At 45.8% G+C, this 21,812-nt stretch overlaps 1 protein-coding gene across 3 annotated transcripts in view; it reads left to right on the forward strand.

Moving 5' to 3' along the window:
• Positions 1-21,495, forward strand: part of LOC136170647 (apolipoprotein L2-like) — a 45,473-nt gene extending 23,978 nt beyond the window's left edge. For 2 of the 3 annotated variants that reach the window (XM_065939024.1, XM_065939033.1), the window contains exons 3-4: positions 13,948-14,074; positions 16,819-21,495. In XM_065939024.1, the coding sequence (XP_065795096.1) occupies positions 13,948-14,074; positions 16,819-17,677 (986 nt within the window). In that variant the 3' untranslated portion in view covers positions 17,678-21,495. Of the gene's footprint in view, positions 1-13,947; positions 14,075-16,765 lie in introns of those variants that run through there. The other variant, XM_065939043.1, reaches the window with a different exon arrangement.
• Positions 21,496-21,812: the final 317 nt, after the last annotated feature.

Below are 21,812 nucleotides of genomic sequence, written 5' to 3' on the forward strand. Positions count from 1 at the left end.
TTCTGGTCAGGGTGCCACCTCTTGACTCGAGTGTGATGTACCCACGAATCAATTCCTGGCACTTTGACAGCTGTGGGAGAAGAAAGAATAACCTGGTAAGGGCCTTCCCAGAGGGCTCAAGGGATGGGTCCCCAGATCCCAATATTTTTATGAGGACCTCGGTTCCTGGCTCAAATAGAGGCTTGCTTGACTCAGAGGCTGGGCCAGGAGTCGTCTCCCAGAGTTCTGTTAATGCCTGTTGAAACACTGAGAGCTGGGTTACATAATTAGTTAATTCCAAGATTTCAGGGCCTATAACAATGTCTGTGCATAAGAAAGGCCTTCAATAAATACATTCAAAGGGGGACAGTCCCTCCTTTTGGGGGGCAGTTCGAGCCCCCATTAAAGCTATGGGTAGGACTTTAATCTAGTTGTCCTACGTCTCTTGAGTTAATTTGCACAGATGTCTTTTTTTTTCCATTTATTTTTATTAGCTGGAGGCTAATTACTTTACAATATTGTAGTAGTTTTTGCCATACGTTGACATGAATCAGCCATGGATTTACATGTGTTCCCCATCCCGATCCCCCCTCCCACCTCCCTTCCCATCCCATCCCTCTGGGGCGCAGATGTCTTTCGATAATGTCATTAGCTTTTTCAACCTTTCCTAAGGATTGAGGTCTCCAGGAACAGTGTAAGTGATACTCTATCCCTAGAGCTTTAGACACCCCCTGAGTTACAGCAGCTTTAAAGACGGAGCCATTGTCACTCTGAAGGCTCCGTGGCAGTCCAAACCTGGGGATAATTTCATGATTTAAAATCTTCATAACCTCCTTAGCTTGTTCACTACAACATGGAAAAGCCTCAATCCATCCAGTAAAAGTATCCACCCAAACTTTTAAGCAAGAATATCCATTAGCTTTTGGCATATGAGTAAAATAAATTTCCCAGTCCTCTCCAGGATACTTTCCCCGTCGTTGTAATCCAGATTTTGCTAGCTTTTCAGTCTTTGGGTTATTTTTCTGACAAACCTCACACCTTTTGATGATGTTCTTTAAAGTTTTCATTACATTTTAACCTTCAAACAAATGAGAAGCCATCTGGTAAGTACTCCCTGCACCCAAATGAAAACTCTGGTGTAAACCCTTAAGAATTTTCCTTTGAGCACTTTCAGGAATTATTAATTGTCCATCCTCAGACTGTAACCATCCTGTATCCGCCATCTTTGCTCCTCTTTTCTCATATCTTTCTAATTCTTCCTCAGTATATTGTGGTTTTTCCTGTTCCACAGGACCTGTCCAGATCAAAGGCATCTGTAGTGGAGGGGTTTCGTAAAGTGCCGCTTTTCTGACTTGAGAGTCAGCCAGCTGATTACCTTCAGCTACTTTACTCCCATCCCTGTTGTGTCCTTTGCAATTCATAACAGCTACTTCTTCAGGACAATATATAGCAGTTAGAAGTGTCTCAATCTCTCTGAAATATTTAATAGGTTCTCCTGTTGCTGTTTTGCTGTCCTTCTTTCCATATTGCAGCATGAGCATGTAAAGTCAAATAAGCATACTTAGAATCAGTGTAGATATTTACTCACTGCCCTTTGCTTAACTCTAGGGCTCGGGTCGGAGCCACAAGCTCCGCTAACTGAGCACTGATTCCCTGGGGGAGAGATTCTGCTTCTAAAAGCTGTTCAGCAGTCACCACGGCGTAACCTGCTTATACTTTTCCCAAACAAAAGAACTGCCATAAGTAAACATTTCCATGTCAGGATTGTCTAATGGGGTATCCATTAGATCTTCCCGAGCTGCATAGTTTAAAGTTAGGAATTGGGAACAATCGTGATCAGGTATTTCATTTTCCTTCTCAGGAAGGAAAGAGGCAGGATTTAAGTTTCCAAAACTTTAAGCTTAGTTACTGGCCCTTCTAACAACAATGACTGATATTTAAGAAGCCTACTGTCTGCATCCAAATATTAACCTTAGAATTCAAGATTCCACTCACATCATGAGAAGTCAGTACGGTAAGGTTTCGTCCAATAATTATTTTTAAAGCTTCAGGTGCTAATAAATCCGCTGCCCCAATTACTCTTAAGCAGTGGGGCCACCCACGTGAAATTACATCTAATTCTCTGCTTAGATAAGTAATAGGTTGCTGGTGAGGCCTTTGGGGTTGTGTCAAAACTCCCAAGGCCACACCTTTTCTTTCAGTGACAAACAAATTAAATTCTGACCCTGTGGACAAGCTCAGAGCAGGAGCTTGAAGGGGAGCAGTCTGAAGAACCTTAAAAGCCTTTTGAGTATCTGGAGACCAAACCAGTTTGTTGGTTTGGGCCTGCTGAGTTTCCGCTATAAATTTATATAAAGGCTGGGCAAGTTCCCCATAACCCGGAATCCAAACACGACAGTAGCCTGTGATTCCCAAAAATCCTCTCAATTGTCTTAAAGTCATAGGTAGGGGATGATTTAGTATAGGTTTAATTCTCTCAGGGCCTATGGCCCTAGTCCCTTCTGATATGATTAGACCCGAATATCTAACAGATTGTTGACAAAGCTGAGCCTTTTCTCTTGATGCCTTGTAACCGCAGCCTGCCAGGAAATTTAAGAAGTTTTCTGAGGATCGTGAACAAGCTTCCTCTGTCTCAGCACAGAGGAAAATACCATCTACATATTGTAACACCACTGCTTCAGAGGTATTAAAGTTTTGTAGATCCTGTGACAAACTTTGTCCTAGTAAGTGAGGACTGTCATGAAATCCCTGGGGCAAAACTGTCCAGGTTAACAGAGAAACTGGCTGCATAGGGTCCTCAAAGGCAAATAGAAATTGACTTTCTCCGCTAAAGGCACTGAATAGAAGGCATCTTTCAAATCAATTACTGAGAAATATTTGGCTCGTTCAGGAATTTCAGATAATAGAGTATAAGGATTAGGCACCACAGGTTGTAAAGGAACTACAACCTCATTTATTATTTGTAAATCTTGAACTAGTCTCCATTTACCATTTGATTTCTTTATACCCAAGATAGGAGTGTTGCATGGACTGTTACAGGGAATTAATAGTCCCTGCTCCTTTAAATTCTCAATGATGGGTTTTAACCCTTCCTTAACCTCAGGTTTCAGTGGATACTGCTTCTTATGTGGAAATAAGTGTGGGTCTTTGAGTTTGACAGCTACAGGAATAGCATTTTGTGCTCGACCCACAGATTTTCCATCAGCCCATACTCTAGGATTCACATTTTGATCAACTAAAGGGAGAGAATGGGAGGGCTCCATATTCATGAAAACAGAGGCATGGACCTCGCTCAGTATATCCCTCCCCAAAAGAGGTGAGGGTGATTCTGGCACGATAAGAAACTCGTGTGAAAATAGCACAGAATCCCAGTCACAACTGACAGATACACTGAAGTAATATGGTTTGACTCATCCAGACAGTCCCGTTATGGAAGCGGATCAGGAAGAAACTGGGCCAGGGGCTTCAATAAACACGGTGTAAGTTGCCCCAGTATCTAAAAGGAAATCGACGGACTGGCCCCCCACAGTTAATACCCAGGGTTCCTCAGGTGTAATTAGGACAGGAGCTTTCGTGGGGACCCCCAGGCACCTTCAGTCCTGATTATCTTGAGAGTCCGACCCCTGAGACCTACATCTCTGGGGACAGTCCCTCTTCCAGTGTGGTCCCTTGCAGACCGGACATGGAGCCGGGGCGGCTTAGATGCCCGAGGGCAATCCCGTTTGAGGTGCCGCTCCTTTCCACAATAATAGCAAGCCATCCCTTTTCACCTGGGTCCCTCTGGGCATTTTTCTCAGGCTGTGTAAGGACGGTTTTCTTTCTTTCTTTCTTTTTTTTTTTTTTTAATGGCTTGTTTTGTTTCTTTTTTTTTTTTTTTTTTAAATATTATTTTATTAGTTGGAGGCCAATCACTTCACAACATTGCAGTGGGTTTTGTCATACATTGACATGAATCAGCCATATAGTTACACGTATTCCCCATCCCGATCCCCCCTCCCACCTCCCTCTCCACCCGACTCCTCAGGGTCCTCCCAGTGCACCAGGCCCGAGCACTTGACTCATGCATCCCACCTGGGCTGGTGGTCTGTTTCACCATAGATAATATACATGCTGTTCTTTCAAAACATCCCACCCTCACGTTCTCCCCCAGAGTTCAAAAGTCTGTTCTGTACTTCTGTGTCTCTTTTTCTGGTTTGCATATAGGGTTATCGCTACCATCTATCTAAATTCCGTATATATGTGTTAGTATACTGTAATGACGGTTTTCATAGCCATTGCGAGGGCTTCCACCTGTTCCTTTGTCCTTTTTTGCCTTTCTTTCGTTTCCTCATATTCCCTACCATAATAGACTGTCTAAGCCAGCTGTAACAGAGTATCTAAAGACTGATTTGGTCCATACACCCGTTTTAATAGCTTATGGCGGATATCTGGAGCCAACTGAGTGAGAAATCTATCCTTTAAGATCACCTTTTCCTCTTCACTTTCGGAATCAATCTCAGTGAATCTGTGAAAGCGTTCTCTCAGTCTATCCAGGAATTTACCAGGAGCTTCCTTCTCCTGTTCTATGTCTGCCAATTTGCCATAGTTTAAAGGCTTAGCACGCGCCTGCCTGAGTCAGAATACATCTGACAAAATGACTCTGATCCCATCTTCCTTTAACTGTGTTGTAGTCCCAGTCTGGTTCTGTAGTTGGGACCGCCTGATTTCCAGCGGGGTGGGTGGTTATCTCGTCCTCCCTCTTCCCTACTGATTCATTACCAAACCATTCATCCCCATAAGCAACTCCTTTCCCCAAAACTCGAGTCTTTGAGTCGGGAGTCAACATTTGTCCTAAGATATACATCACATCCTTCCAAGTAAGGTAAAAAAGCAGAGTAACACCTTTAAAAGCTCTAATATATTTTTCTGGGTCCTCTAAGTAGTCTCCCAGATCCTCCTGATTTGTTGTATTTCTTGATAAGAAAAAGGCTTATTAACTCTCATAGACTGATTATTTCTCCTGGTGGGTGCTTCACGAAGAGGCAACAGCTTGTGTAGCTGTTCCTCAGTCTCTCTGGCTGCTCTGCACATATGATCCCAGGGATAGATTGGAGAAACCTGCTTTTCTTTATCTCTTTGTCTCCTGTCCTCCATCTCATCTAGCAAAGTAGGAGGACAGGAGGGAGCTGAAGGTGTCACACCCAAATCTATACCCTTAGGACATAAGTCTGGCATATTTTGCAGAGAGAAAAAGGGCAACACATATGCTACTTCTACCCATTTTCCTTGTTTTCTACAGAACCGGTCTAATTGTAAAACAGTATTATACTTAAGAGACCCTTCAACCAGCCACCATTCGCCATCCTCCAGTGGATACCATGGCCATGCACTATCACATAGGAAGGCTAGGTGTGTCTTCTTTAAGCCCTGGGAGTCAAATCTATCCCAGTTTTTCAGGATACAGTTCAAAGAAATGAGGCTGGAATTGTTAGTTCCCATCTGTAAGAGAGAAAAAAAAGCGACTAGCACCCTCATTCTACCAGAGGCATCCCTCCCTGCTCTAGATGGGGGTGTAGACAGACTTTACACCAAAACTTTTCTTTCCTGGTTGAACTTAAGTCTGCCCCTTACCGACGCAGGCGACCTACTCGTCCTTCCCGGTTCTACCACCGAGATGGGGCGGAGATGCACCAGGGGTAGACCTGATGGCATCCCTGACTGATGTCCAACTCCTCACCATTAAAACCTTGCTTGCCTGCTTGCCACCCAGGGTGCAATCAGAGTAACCTTCCGGAATGCCTCCCAGGCTGAGACTGCTGGGGGAAACATTCGTCACCTGAGTGCCTGTGCACGACCCTGAGTATATTCCTGACGACAGTAAGACCAATATGAACATAAAACTGAGATGTTCCTTCCAAGTGTCACCACACCACTATAAGAGCCTCCTAAGCGTTACCACACCAGTGTAAGAGTCTCCTCTGGTCCACTAAGAGCCAGCGTTACCAAAGGAAAAAAACCCCTTGTAGTTCCAATCTGAGTAACCTTTAACCTTCAGAGATGCTCTTGGAGCTAGAGCTCCATCTAGCTTCCAAGCTTTCCATGCCTCTCGAAGCTAGGTGCTTCCTGACTACCGATCCAAGTTTGGGACCTAAGTCATAGTACGCAGTAACAGCATAGATCACAAGTCCCTTGAAAGTCTACGATCTGACAGATTAGGTTAGTATTTCTAATTCCAAGGAGTTATGAAACGATCAAAGAGTCTGAAAAGTTTGACCGAGAAAGGAGAGTTCGGTCCACACGCTTTGCCCATTTCTGGTTTGTCCCTAAAGGAGACATTGGGTGCCTCTTGGCATTGGCAGGTCGGTATAAACCCCCAACAGGTTTCTGCCATAAGCTGTATGAGGTCGCCGTGGAACCGCAGAGCAAGGCTCCTCACTTGCTTCGTGCAGGGCGTTTCATTCATTCACGCAAGCACACCGTAGAGTTAGTAAAGTACAGCAGAAAACGTGTTCGCTAGGAGAACAAAGAGCTAGAGCTCCAAGCATCCTTACCTTGTCCTGAAGAATCCCGGACGAGCCCTCAAGATGAAAGGTTGTTTTTGAACCATGCAAGACGCCAGGATTCTTGGCCTCTGGAGGAGAAGAATTCAATCCGGGGCCAGAGACAAGGCTTGATCACTCAGAGCTTTTGTACAGTAAAGTTTTTTTTTCCATTTATTTTTATTAGTTGGAGGCTAATTACTTTACAATATTGTAGTGGTTTTTGCCATACATTGACAGGAATTAGACATGGTGTAATAAAGTTTTATTAAAGTATAAAGGAGATAGAGAAAGCTTCTGACATAGGCATCAGAAGGGAGCAGAAAGAGTACCCACTTGCTAGTGTTAGCCATGGAGTTATATACTCTCTAATTAGTTATTACAGTGAATCAAAAGAATGTCTGGAGGTTATAAAGACCTCACTAGACCTACTCCCATAATTTACACCTTAAGATAACAGGATTCGCCAGAAGGTTTTTTTCCAGAGACTGTCCTCAAGCGGGATACTTTATTGTTATATAATCCTAAGGAATATAGAAAGACAAAAAAGTTTGTCTTTTCTTCCTCCTTGAGAATTCCAGACCCCTCTCTCCTTGGGGACCCCTGGACTCCTAATCAACCTGCCCAGGAATTGACTCTCTCATTAGTACAGTAAGATTTCACCCATTAATAATTTTAAGAGCTTCACATCCTAATAAAGCAGTTTCAGAAATTACTCTTAGATAGTGTGGCCACCCACATGCCCTAACTCTAACCCACTACATCTAACTGTCTGCTCAGGTATCCTATAGTCTCCTGGTGAGGCCCTCGGGGTTGTGTCAAAACTCCCAAGGCTGTACCTTTTCTTTTAGTGATAAACAAATTAAATTCTGACTCTGTGGGCAAGATCATAGTGGGAGCAGGAGAGAAATCTGAAGAGCCTTAAAAGGCTTAGAGCATCTGGAGACCAAGCCAGTTTGTTGGTTTGGGCTAGCTGAGTTTCAGTTATAAGTTTATATAAAGGCCGGGTAAGTTCCCCATAACCTGGAATCCAAATGTGGCAGTAGCCTGTGATTCCTAAAAACCTTCTCAATTGTCTTAAAGTCTATTAGGTAGGGGTAGGGGATGATTTTAAAATATTTGGCTCATTCAGGAATTTCAGACAACAGAGTATAAGGATTAGGCACCCCAGGGTGTAAAGGAACTACAACCTCATTTATTATTTGTCAATCTTGAACTAGTCTCCATTCATCATTTGACTTCTTTACACCCAAAATAAGAGTGTTGCATGGACTGCTACAGGGAATTAATAGCCCCTGGTCCTTTAAATTTTCAGTGATGGGTTTTAACCCTTCCTTAACCTTTGGTTTTAGTGGATACTGTTTTTGATGTGGAAGCAAGTGTCAGTCTTTGAGCTTGACAACTACAAGAACAGCATTTTGTACTTGACCACAGTTTCTCCATCAGCCCACACTCTAGGATTTACATTTTGTTCAATTAATGTGAGAGGGCTCCCTATTAATGGGAAGGCTCCATATTCATGAAAACAGAGGCATGGGCCTTGTTCGGTATATCCCTTCCGAAAAGGAGTGAGGGAGAATCTGGCATGATCAGAAATTCATGTGAAAATAGCACAGAGTCCCAGTGACAGCTTAGAGGATGACAGAAATAATAACGTTTGGCTAATCCAGACAGCCCCATTATGGAAGCAGATTGGGGAGAAAGTGGGCCAGGGGCTTCAGGAAGTGCAGAATAAGCTGCCCTGGTATCCAAAAGGAAATCAACAGATTGGGCCCCCACAATTATTAATGCCTAGGGTTCCTCAGGTATAATTAGGATGGGAGCTTGTGTGGAAACCCCCGGGCACCTTAGTCCTGATTGTCTTGAGAGTCTGACCCCTTGGACCTACATCTCTGGAGGCAATCTCTCCTCCAGTGTGGTCCCTTGCAGACTGGACATGGAGCCTGGGGTGGCTTAGATGTCTGAGGGCAATCCCGCTTGAGGTGCCCCTCCTTTGCACAGTAATAGCAAGCTATCCCTTTTCACTTAGGTCCCTCCTGGTATTTTTCTCAAGCTGTTAAAGAACAGTTCTGACAGCCATTACAAGGGCTTCCACCTGTTCCTTGGTCTTTCTCTGCCTTTCCTTTTCCTCATATTCCCTGCCATAATAGACTGTCTGAGCCAGTTGCAACAGATTATCTAAAGACTAATTTGGTCCATACATTTGTTTTAGTAGCTTACGGTGGATATCTGGAGCCGACTGAGTGAGAAATCTGTGCTTCAAGGTCACTCTTCCTCTTTACTTTCAGGATCAATCTCAGTGAATCTGAAAAGGGCTTCCTCAGTCTATCTAGGAATTTACCAGGAACTTCCTTCTCTTTCTGTTCTGTTTGTCAATTTGGCATAGTTTAACGTCTTAGCACGCACTTGCTTGAGTCCTTCAGGAACACATCTGACAAAATGACTCCAATCCCATCTTCCTTTAGCCATGTTATAATCCCAATCTTGTTCTATAGTTGGGACCACCTGATTCCCAGTGGGGAGGGCAGCTATCTCATCCTCCCTCTTCCCTACTGATTCATTACCAAGCCATTCATCTCCATAGGCAACAGCTTTCCCCAAAACTCAAGTTTTTGAGTCAGGAGTTAGCATCTGTCCCAGGATATACATCACATCTTTCCAAGTAAGGTCTTAAAGCAGAGTAGGGAGCTAAAAGTTTCTTACCCAAATCGATACCCTTAGGACATAAATCTGGCATGTCTCACAGAGAGAAAAAGGGCAACACATATGCTACTTTTATCCATTTCCCTTGTTTTCTACAGAACCTGTCTAATTGTAAAACAGTTTTATAATTAAGAGACCCTCCAACCAGCCACCATTCGCCATCCTCCAGTGGATACCATAGCCATGCAGTATCTCATAGGAAGATCAGGTGTGTCTTCTTTAAGCTCTGGGGATCAAATCTATCCCAGTTTTGCAAAGGAGTGAGGCTGGAATTGTTGGCTTCCATCTGTAAGAGAGAAATAAGAGACTAGCACTGTCTTTCTACCGGAGGCATCCCTTCCTGCTCTAGATGGGAATGGAGACAGGTCTTCCAACTAAGCTTCCTTTCCTGGCCAGAGTCAACCTGTCTCTTACTGATTCAGGTATGCCATTACCATCCTTCCCCGTTCTACCACTGAGGCGGGGTGGAGATGCATCAGGGGTAGACCTGATGGCATCCCAGACTAATACCCAGTTCTTCACCATTAAAGCCTTTGCTTGCCTCTGATGCCAACCGAGGTGCCACCAGAGTAACCTTCTGGAACGCCTACCAAGCTCAGGCCGCTGGGGGAAGCAGTCATCTCCTGAGCGCCTGTGCACAACTCTGGGTGTATTCCTGAACACAAAGCCGGTGAATCATAAAGGGCTGAACATAAAATCAAGATGTTCCTCCCAAGCATCACCACACCAACATTGGTGATAGCAGAAGAGATGGTGAAGGAAAAAGTGATTTTGTCCTTGAGTTATGAGGGCCAGTTCATTCCCACAGTTTCCACAGAAAGAATATCTAAGGAGTTGGGACAAAAACCACTGGAGAGCCTCCTCTGGTCTGCTAAAAGCTAGCGTTACCAAAGGAAGAAGCCCACTATACTTCCTGTCTGAGTAACCTTTAACCCAAGAGATACTGTTGGAGTTAGAGCTCCATCTAGCTTCCAAACTTTTGACTCCTAGCGAGGCTAGGCATTCCCTAACTACAAATCCAACTTTGCGAACTAAGTTATAGTACACAGTAATAGCATAGATCACGAGTCGCTTGAAAGTCTGTGATCCTATAGATCAGGTTAGTAGCTCTAATTCCCAGGAAGTTATGAAATGGTCAAAGACACTGGAAAATTTGATGGAAAAAGGAGAAATCGGTCCACACATTTTGTCTATCTCTGGCCGTTCCCCTGGAGGAGACATTGGGTGCCTCTTGATATTAGAAGGTTGATATAATCCCCCAATGGGGTTTCTGCCATAAGCCATGTGAGGTCACCTCAGAACCACAGATTAGGACCCAGCTCTTGCTTCACACATGTTTATCTCTTTCAATCAATCACACACACAAGCACACCATAGAGCTAGTAAAGTAAAGCAGAAAATGTGTTCTCTAGGAGAACAAAGTCCTAGAGCTCCAAGCGTCCTTAACTTGTCCTAAAGAATCCCAGATGAGTCCCCAAGATGAAAAGTCGCTGAGCCATGAAAGATGCCAGGATTCTTGGCCTCTGGAGGAGAGGAATTCAATCTGGGGCCAGTGACAAGCCTTGATCGCTCAGAGCTTTAGTGTAATAAAGTTTTATTAAAGTATAAAAGAGATGGAGAAAGCTTCTGACATAGACATCAGAAGTGGGCAGAAAGAGTACACCCCTGATGGTCTTTAGCAGGAAGTTATATACATACTAGCAGACTGCTAATTAGTAAAAGGAACTGTCTCAAAACTCATAGACTGGCACCAGGCTGCTCAGCCACAACACGTATTTTGAGGTAATTTATTGGCACACGGTGAGTCAACCCAGGCCATAAAACTATTGACATGAATCTTGAAGAAAGGCAGATTTCCAAGCAAATTCATAATCTCATTAACATATCTTAAGAGAACATTTGCATGAGTAAAACATGCAAATGCAAAAACTAGTTTGTTGAGTAAAACATACTGGTTTGTCAACTTGGTTCTGAGCCTTAGGCGGAACCGACTTGAAGAAAAAGTCTAGGGTAAATACTGAAAGGTTGTTCCTGACCCATGAAAAGACGCCAGAATTCTTGGCCTCCGGAGGAGAAGAATTCAATCCGGGGCCAGAGGGAAGGCTTGATCACTCAAAGCTTTTGTGTAGTAAAGTTTTATTAAAGTATAAAGAAGATAGAGAAAGCTTCTGACCTAGGCATCAGAAGGGGGCAGAAAGAGTGCCCCCAGCTAGTCTTTAGCTGGATGTTATATAGTCACTAGCAGTCTGTTAATGAAAAAAAGGAATGTCTTAAAACTCAGAATGGCACCAGGCCCCTCATCCATAAGATGTATTTTGGGAAAATCTTGGCACCGGACGATTCATCCCGGGCCATAAAATGATTGACTTGAATCTTAGAGAAGGGCGGATTACCATACAAATAGTTTCATTTACATAGATTAGGGGGACAATATCTGAGTATAACATAATGGTTTGTCAAGTAGGTTCTGAGCCATTAGGCAGAACACACTTGAAGACAGAGTTTGTGGTAAATGCATAGTGCATTAACATAGCTTAAGATAAACATTTCCATAAGAAAAATACATTGGTTAACTCAAGGTTTGAGAATAGTTAACTTCAAGTGACACCAGATGTCATTATGGCAACACAGTATTTTAAGAGAAACCGCTTTTTAAATTTGTATAGAGAAGGAAAAAAATATCGCTAGTTTGTTTCCTCCTGCCACTTAAGAGAGATAAAAATGTCTGACATTTGCAGCCTATTTCCTCCATTTGGAGACCCCTGGCCTTCCTGACTGTTACCCTCTCAATACATAGTTCATTAACATAGCTTAAGAAAAGAGAAAAAAATGCATTGGTTCTCTTAAGGTTTGAGAAAAGTTAAGTCCAAGTGGAACCAGGTGTCATCACGGCAACACAGAATTTTAAAAGAAACCTCCTTTTAATTTTGTATAGAGAAGGGGAAAACAGTCTGACACTTGTAGTTTGTTTCCTCCTGCCACTTAAGAGAGAGATAAAAATGTCTGACACTTGCAGCCTATTTCCTCCATTTGGGGGCCTCTGGCCTTCCTACCTCTTACCCTCTCAGCGTCTCCAGTCTGAGTTAACCTACAGAGGAATCAAGAACCAAGAAGGGGATGGATAAGCAGAGTGCAAGGGGCCTGTTCCCTCAGCCTCCTTCCCAGCTGTCTCCTCAGAGAGCCACAGCCAAGGTATTCACTTCCTCCCCTCCAGCCCCCTAAGCCCAGCTAATGACTCAGAAGTGAGGCCAAGACAGCCCGCAGGGAGGGGGGACAGCAGATGGAGTCCCCGAGGCCAGGCAGGATGTGGAGAGGAGGCCCCCCAGCATCTCTGGGCCTTCTCCTGCCCTCTCCCTTTTCCGATCCTCCTCCTGCTCCCAGACCCTGGGGCATCACTACAGAGGTTGCTCCTCTGGCTCTCCCCCTGCCACCAGCCTAGTTGCTTTTCAAGGGTCAGTAGACTCTGAACTGAACCCCAATCTGAGCTTTGCCACCTCCCACCTGTGTGACCTGGATTGCCTTACCTGAACTCACCTGTAAAATGAAAAGAATATTACATTTTGTTGTTATGAGAATCAAATACAATGTGTGTCCATGGCCTGGGCCATTCTGACAAAGGTGTTTATAATCAAAGCTATGGTTTTTCCAGTAGCCATGTACAGATGTGAGGGTTGGACCATAAAGCGGGCTTGGCCCCGAAGATTTGATGCTTTCAAACTGTGGTGTTGGAGAAGACTCTTGAGATTCCCTTGGACTGCAAGGAAATCAAACCAGTCAATCCTAAAGGAGATCAGTCCTGAATATTCATTGGAAGGACTGATGCTGAAGCTGAAGCTCCAATATTTTGGCCACCTGATGCTAAGACCTGACTCATTTGAAAAGTTTGAAGGTAGAAGGAGAAGGGGATGACAGAAGATGAGATGGTTTGATGGCATCACTGATTCCATGGATATGAATTTGAGCAAACTTCAGGAGATCATGGAGGATGGAGGAGCCTGGCATGCTGCAATCTATAGGGTTGCAAAGAGTCGGACAGGACCTATCGACTGAACAACAACAAGCGTGGCCTGGGCCACGTATTAGGCCCTTCCTAGTGCAGTGCTGTCCCCTCTACCTGAAATATGTTAGTTCCAGATGCAAACCTCTCCCCCTCCTCCAGGATCCTCCTTCCTCCATGCTGTGTTCAGGCATCTGTTTAGTGCTCCCACATATAAACACCTGTTTGCCAGGTGTGACTGCCTCAGGCAGTACCCAGTACTGGTTCTATTGATCTCAAACACCCCTGCAGAGACTCAGTTATTTCTCCCACTCACCCCAATCAATCAACACACAGTTAGTGCTCTGGATTCCTTCCATGTATGCCCTGGATTCCTTTCACTCTTAGTGAAGCAGAATAAATAAGAAAAAATAACAGCTCTTTATGCTGCAGGAAAGAGAGGGAGGAAGATATCTGGTATCTTCTTCAAATAAGGACACCAATCATATTGGATTAGGGCCCCCCACTTGTTATCTCATTTCACTATAATTATCTCCTTAAAGGCCCTATCTTCTACTAGATATGGGGGTGGGGAGTTCGAGCTTCAACTTATGAATTGGGTAGGAGGTGGATACAGTCCACCCATAACCCCAGGTGAATCCATCAACAGGAACCCCAGATGACTGCTACTCAGGAAGATTAACCAGTTTATACTCAATACCATTTAGATTCTGTCATTATTTCCTCTAATCTTATTTTTTTTCCATCTAGAGAGTGAAAACTTTTTTGAGAATATCATTCAGTATTTGCAGGACACAGTGAGCAGAGAACAGCTGGAACTCCTGCTCACTGAAGAGGAAGCCTGGGAGAGTTTTGTGGCTGAGGCTGATTTGTCCAGGTAACATGCACGGGTGCATCAGAAATGTCACCTGTATCCTCCTGCACCAGGGTAGCTTCCTCCTGGCAGGCACACCTCCTCCAGGCAGGACTATGGTTGGGGGTCGAGGATGTTCCTTCTCAAGATTCTATGAGGAAAGTTTCCTCCGTGTCATTTTCTGGTAGTGAACGGTCTCAGGTTGAGAAGAGATGAAACGTGCAAAGAAGGGGGCAGGTTACATGGCCTTGGACAAGTTATCGATCTACTCTTGGCCTTAGTTTCTTCATTTGTTCAGTTTTATTGTGAGGACACTGAGGTCATGCATGCAAAGTGCTTCTGTAATGACTGACACAGAGTCGGTGTGCTGTGCGGTGATTAGTTGCTTCAGTCGTGTCCGACTCTTTGCAACCCCATGGGCTGTAGCCCATCAGGCTAATTGTCCATGGAATTCTCCAGGCAAGAATACTAGAGTGGGTTGCCATGCCCTCCTCCAGGGGATCTTCCTGACCCAGGGATGTGACCCAGGGTCTCCTGCATTGCAGGCAGATCCTTTACCAGCTGAGCTACCAGGGAAGCCCACAGAGTAGGTGTTCAATGTTAACTTTTAAAATAAGCTTTTTGGAAAGAGACAGGAACCAAGGTCCTTTTTCCTGGTGATGAAAACCAGGTGGGGCCCTATTTAGGATAAGTCAGAAAATCCTGACACCAGCATCACTTTGTGTTCCTGGGATTCTGACTAGAGTGCTCTCGTTCCCCATCTTAGGAACTGTACCAGCCCTGCAAGATCCTGCTGCCCCATATGGCAGAGAGGCTGGAGAGGAACTGAATGGAGCTGGTGGGGTCCTGGCTCTAGTCTTGCCCAGCTCTGGGGCTCTGGGCTTATGTCTTGGAGCCTCAGATCTGTCCTATGTCCAATGGGAATAGCAGTTCAATCTGATGGATTGTGGTGATGGCCTCAGAGTGAACTGCAGGGTCAGAGGTGGGGAACCAAATGGAATCATCTCGTCCAAAGGCCCAGGGAGGCTTGCATCAGGGTCAGATCCAGGGTCAGGGTGGAGCAGAGGGTCCAAGTTGGAGGACTAGTAGGCAGGCTTGAGCAGCAGGACCAGGACTAGAGTGAGGAGAGTGGGCCTCAAGGACACAAACCGAAGGGGCTGTGACCCTAGCAGAGGTCCCCTGAGTGGGAGGGGGGACATTTCTTCCCTCCCTGACAGGATCCCCTCATGCTGGGCTAGAGGGCCCTGGGTGACTGTGTCTGCACACCCTGCCTGGGACCTGGGTTCTCACTCCATCTGGGACCATCTTCTAATCTGCATGGAGCCACCCTGACAGTGGAAGGCCGTGCTCAGGGAGCCCTCCAGGGTCACAATGAGTGGCTGCGATTGTGTGTCGTTTGAGGGATTCTGAGGAGCCTCATGCATCCCCACCCAAGAGGACACGCTTCCCCCACCAGCTGTGCAAGTGCCGGTCTCCTCAGGCTCAGCCGTTCAGATGGGTGTTTCCTCAAGTCTCTTGAATCTTTAGAGGTTCCATAAAGTTGTACACAGTCTTGGAGGGCAGGCAGGTGAAGTTGTCACAGGTAAAGTGTGAGTTAGGCTGGTGACCCCTGAGAGTCAGGGTGCTGGGTGATGAGTCAGGAGTCAGGGAGGTGGGCTGGAGAGTCCCAGGGAAACAGGCTCACAGCACATCTCCTGGTTCTCTATCAGCTGGGACAGTGGATAGACCCAGTGACCTGCAGCTGGGAAGACCAATGTTATCAGGCTTGAGGGAGAGCAGATGCCAGGCAAAATGACCTTTAAGGGTCCTTATAGCTCTGAGTAATGTGTTTAAAAAAATTCTATGTACACAGAGTTAGCCAATCTGTAAATTTCAAGGGCACAATCCCCAGGACTGTCCTTACATTTGACATCAATGGCAAGTTTGGGGGTTCCCAAAGCTACTTGAAGGTCTGAGGATTCCCTAGAAGGATGCACAGAACTCACTGAAAGCTTCATGATCCCAGTTACAGTTTATTACAGGGAAGGATGAATGTTCCCATCAGCCACAGGGCAGAGTCTGGGCAGGTTTCACACACGAAGCTTCCATTTTCATCAGGATGCATTACTGTCCTGTATTCAGTGTGTGGCAGGACACACGGAACACTGCCCACCAGGGACCCTCACCCTTTTTAACAACAAGTTATCCTGACCTGTTTACTCCAGCCCCCACCCAGAGGTCAGACTAATGCCCTAGAGTCCAGCTCCTCCAGAGGTGAGAACTGACACCACGTGACCCAAGGCCCCATTATGTCACTTTGTCAGACTGTCCAGTGTCTAAAGTCCCAGGCAGAGGAGGACACTCCTATCAGTCAGAATATTCTAGGGCTTAAGGACCACTTTCCAGTAGCCAAGGGCAAAGAGCAGGTTGACTCCTCACTAGACACTGAGGCCCCTGAATGAAGGTTTTCTCCTCCAATCCCACTTCTCTTTGTTTCTCTGTGGCGTTCCCACTCTAAATTTGGAAGTGTTGGTGTTGACCTGCCTCTGAGGCATCTTTATCAAATAACTTTCTGAAGTTAAGTATATTCTAAGATGACCTTTGCTGATTTTTCCCATGACAGAATAAGTATATGGAGTGTCTACAATGTCCAAACATGCTTAATGTTGAAAAATATTTTACATTTGTAAAATTCTTTCCTTGTGATTTGTAATAAAATATCTGTGGTTTACACAGGATAGCTCTTGTCAAGCCTATTTTATGGAGTCCCTTGATGTTCCCTGTTACAGGGAAGAGACAGATGCACTACATGAAAAGCTGCTGGAGCTGAAAACAGACTTGGTAGAGAAGGACCAACACAGGCCACAACAGGACCAGCTGGACAGGAAGCGGTTTTTGGAGGAATTTCCTCGGGTGAAACAGGAGCTGGAAGACAGCATAACAAAGCTCCATGCGCTGGCAGACAAGGTCGACAAGGTGCACAGGGACTGCACCATCTCCAGCGTGGTGGCCAACTCTGCCGGCGCTGTGTCTGGCGTCCTGACCATCCTTGGCCTGACTCTGGCACCCGTGACAGCAGGCATCAGTCTGGGACTCTCGGCCACTGGGTTAGGGCTGGGAGCGGCGGCTGCTGTGACCAGCGTGTCCACCAGCATTGTGGAACACGTAAGCAGGTCATCAGCAGAAACCGAAGCCAGTCGCCTTGTGCCAACAGATATCAATGAAGAGGGGGCGTTTGCAGAGGTTTTACATGAAAGCACAACCCAGATTGTTTCCTCTACAAAGAACCTCATCCAAGCCGTGAAAGGCATTGGGAAAAATGTTCGTGCCATCAAGCTGGCCAAAGTCAACCCTCGTTTGGCGTCCCACGCTAAGCGCTTCATGACTACGGGGCGAGTCTCCGTCCAAAGCAGCAAGCAGGTGCAGAGAGCATTTGGAGGTACAGCTCTGGCAATGACCAAAAGTGCCCGGATCATGGGTGCAGCCACGGCAGGGGTTGCCCTCCTGATGGATGTGGCCTTACTGGTGAAAGAGGCAAAGCACTTGCATGAAGGGGCAAAGACAGAGACAGCAGAAAGGATGAGGCAGCTGGCCGCGGAGCTGCAGAAGAAGTTGGAAGAGCTCACCCGGAACTATGAGAGTCTGTAGGAGGGCTGGACTTGGCCCCTACCAGGGCAGTATAGGGAGCAGGGACATGTGCGGGGCCAAGAGAAGAAGGTACCTTGTTAGAGGGGAAGCGAGACAGAGGGGGAAACTGGGCTGGTCTCCTGACTTGTTTTAGGCTATTGTCTGGACTATGCCATTTTCCCAAAGGAAGAGAAATCCTTAAATCCTCTTGTATTCAAAACATGTCATTTTCTTCCCTAACTTCTCCCTCTTGGCTCAAGATGAGTCACAAAGCTTCAAGTACCACTATTCAAAAAGTATTTTTTAAAAAAATACAGAAGAAGTGTCACCAATTCGTTCATGTCTCTAGATCTGCTTCCTCTGCAATTATTTTTAAAAAGCTTAATAGGAAACCAACACCTTTCTATTTGCCCAACAATCACATGATCAGGGAGCCCAGTTCATGACACCAGCCCCAACCTCTTGCTCTGTCTGTCCTTTGTTGGCATGTAGAGGGGAGAGGCTGTGACATAGCATCACGTATGACCTCTCTTGCTCTGATTTCTGCATCTCTCCATGGTGCCCCTCTGAACGTTTCACCAAAGATCTACATCACCTCAAGGGGACCCCAGGCAGAAAACAAATAGAACTTTCTAGCTTCTGTGTTCGTCAAGTTTTCTAAATTGAACTATGGTTGATTTCCAAGATCATGTTAGTTTCAGGTATATAGTACAGTGATTCTGTTATGTATATATACAAAGAGTATGTATTTTTCAGATTCTTTTCTCTTATAGGTTATTAAAAAATATTGAGTATAGTTCCCTGTGCAATATGGTAGGTCCTTCTCAGTTATTTATTTTATATATAGTAGTGTTTATCCGTTAATTCTAAACCTCTAATTTATCTCACCACACCCCTTCCCCTTCAGTAACCATTACTTGTTGATTAGCAGTAATTATTTGATGTTCTACTACATGTTTGTTTGGGTTTTTTTTTCCAGAGGGGATTGGGGGATATTTCTTTTTTCAGCGAAAACTCCTATACGTCCTGTCTCCTCCTTTACCTCTTTGGAAGAGCGCTGCAGAGCTCCCAAGAGACTGGCTGTTGGACTAGTCTCAGTAAGGTCATTGAATGAATATAAAGCAATGCTCAACTTTTAGGTTGCGCCTTCCTTCAGTGGACAATACTGAGTGATGGATGGATTGATGGTGAGGAACTGGCTTCTGCAGCAGTAGGAGGGCCAGACAGGCCTGAAGTCTGCCAGGCAGGCTGTCAGGAAGGGACGGCAGAACTTTCAGGTCCAGGATGAATCTGCAGTCCAGGGCAGAATTTCCTCCTATCTCCAGATCTTTAATGTAAACACCCCTGCAAGGAACCCTTTGCTTTTTGAGGCAGCATGTTCACAGATTTCCTGGATTAGGGTGTGGACATCTCTGGAAAGCTGACACCAGTCCCTGAGTGGCCATCGCCCTTCCTATTCATTCCTTCATTCTCTCATTTTTCCCCGCGTGGTCCAGCTCAGGGCTAGGCCTGCGCTGAGGACTGGGGGCATAGAGGGTGGCCACCGTGGAGGCTGAGGCAGCCAGAGAAACAAATGGCTGTGGTACAGAGTGGAGGTCGAGTTCATAGGACGTTGGTGACACGGTGGGGGGTACGATCCAGGAGGAGAGGATGGGAAGGCTGCCTTCTAAGGAGGGGGAAGCGTGTCTGTGGGGACAGGGACTGTGGCAGGGCCTGAGGGAAGCCATGCTAGAAAGAAAGGGGACCCTCTCTGCCATCAGATGTACTCCGGCCCTTGGTGGCAGGAGGGGAGGGAATTGGGTTCCAGGAAAACAGACTGATGTACCAGAGGGTGGAAAGCAAAATTCCCAAGGTTTCTGAAGAAAACAGTGGACACCTGAAGTGATTGCTGAGGGGCCTCTGGTTAACCCTTGACCTCCTCCCTGCTCCCACCTACTCCTTTTATGATCAAGTGTGTGTGGGTGTGAGAAGCAGAGACAGGTGGAGAGTTCAGGCAGGACCAGAGAGACTGGGGCTCATTTGCTCAGCCCTTCGTCCCACAGAGAGTGGCCGGAGAGAGGCCCAGCCAGGTCCTCCTGCCAAGGGGCCCACTTGAGGCTGGGGTGTTGCCAAGGGCCACTGGGCTGGGCCTCACTGCACGGGTGACGCCTATAAAGGCCTCTCCTTTCACCGGCCTTCTCTGCAAGGCTCCCAGCCTTGCTTCCTCCAATTGCTAAGTGCTGGGGGCGCCACTTACAGGGAGGCCTGTAAAGCAGATGCAGGCTCCCACCATGGAAGCTGAGTGAATGGGGTGGGGAGGGGCTGGTAGGGCTGTGCAGTTCAAAGCCTCCTCTCTGCTGCTGTGACATTAGGGCGCTTCCCACCCCCAGCCCTGGCCCAAGGCCATCAGCTCGGGAGAAATCCTGCCCAGAGTTACAAAGCCCCAGTTACTTCACTTCCTGCTGCCATTAACCACATCTGCAGCCCATTCGAGAAAAATCTCCAGAAAGGCAACAACTATGTCTGCCAGTTCACCACACTATCCCCAGTGTCTCCACAGGTCTGGCACTCGTTGGGGGCACAGTAAATGCCCCTCTTCCTTCCTTCAATTATTGCACGTTAATTAGTCTACAGTGTGGCAGTTCTTCTACATGACCTTTTTCCACTTGACCCAAAGTATTGCAGCATGAAAGTGTGGAGGCAAGAAGAGGGGGTGAGCTATTGGGGTGATGGCCAGAACAGCAGGAGATGAGGTGCGACAAATGGGCTAGGGCAGGGTTATGATGAGCATAGAGAGTCAAGGGAGGGACCCATAGGATTTGACCTTCATCTAGCAGGCCACAGGGACCAGGAGTTTGTTTCTGCTGCAGGTTCTTATTCAACTAAAGTAGTCTCAGGGAGGGGTATCTCAGGGAGGAGAAAGCAGTATTCAGTTTTCTCATCTGAAAAATGGTACAAATATATTGATGTTTTAGTAATCCCAGTGGAAAGTCTGAGTGAAAAATACCAGGGCTAAAATCCACATGTTTGTGTTTTTTGCAGTTTATTTATTGTAGCTGATTTCTAGTATCATAGTGTCATGGTTGGAAAGATGCTTGATATGATTTCAGCTTTCTTAAATTTACCAAGGCTTGTTTTGTAAGCCAGCATGTGATCTACCCTGGAGACAGCTGCATATACGTTTGAAAAGAGTGCATTTTCTGCTGCTTTCAGACAGGAGGCTTTATAAAGTCCATCTGGTCTAATGTGCCATTTAAGGCCTGTGTTTCCTTATTAATCTTCCGTCTCAATGATCTGTCCATTGGTGTAAGTGGAGTGTTAAAGTACCCCACTAGCTCAGATGGCAAAGAATCTGCCTGCAATGCAGGAGACCCACGTTTGATCCCTGGGTTGGCAAGATCCCCTGAAGAAGGGAGTGGCTAGCCACTCCAGTATTCTTGCCTGAAGAATTCCATGGACAGAGGAGCCTGGTGGGCTACAGTCCATGGAGTCACAAAGAGTCAGACACGACTGAGCTACTAACACACACACACATTATTTTGTTACTGTCAGTGTCTCCTTTTATGTCTGATAACTTTTGCCTTATATAGGGAGGTGCTCCTGCATTGGGTGCATATAAATTTACAATTCTTATATCTTCCTCTTGGATTGAATCCTCAATCATATGTAGTGTCCTTCTCACTGCTATATTTAAAATGGATAACCAACAAGGATCTACTGCATAGCACACAGAACTCTGCTGGATGTTATGTGGCAGTCTGGATGGGAGGGGAGTTTGGGAGAGAATGGATACCTGTATATGTGTGGCTGAATCTCTTTGCTATTTACCTGAAACTATCACAACATTGCTGATTGGCTATACCTCAGTACAAAATAAAAATTTTAAAAAATCATATGTAGTGTCCTTCTTTGTCTCTTGTAACAGTCTTTATTTCAAGGGCTATTTTGTCTGATATGAGTATTACTACTCCAGCTTTCTTTTTTATAGGTATGTAATTCTATTTATTCGTTTCTTTTACTTTTGGTTGTGCTGGGTCTTTGTTGCCGTGTGGGCTTTTCTCTAGTTGCAGCGAGTGGGGACAACTCACTAGTGGTGTGTAGGCTTCTCACTGTGGCAGCTTCTCTTGTTGGGGGCCTCAGGCTCTAGGGCACACGGGCTTCAGTGGGCTCTCGGACT

Source organism: Muntiacus reevesi, chromosome 1 (genome assembly GCF_963930625.1).
Source record: "Muntiacus reevesi chromosome 1, mMunRee1.1, whole genome shotgun sequence".
Lineage (NCBI taxonomy): Eukaryota > Metazoa > Chordata > Mammalia > Artiodactyla > Cervidae > Muntiacus > Muntiacus reevesi.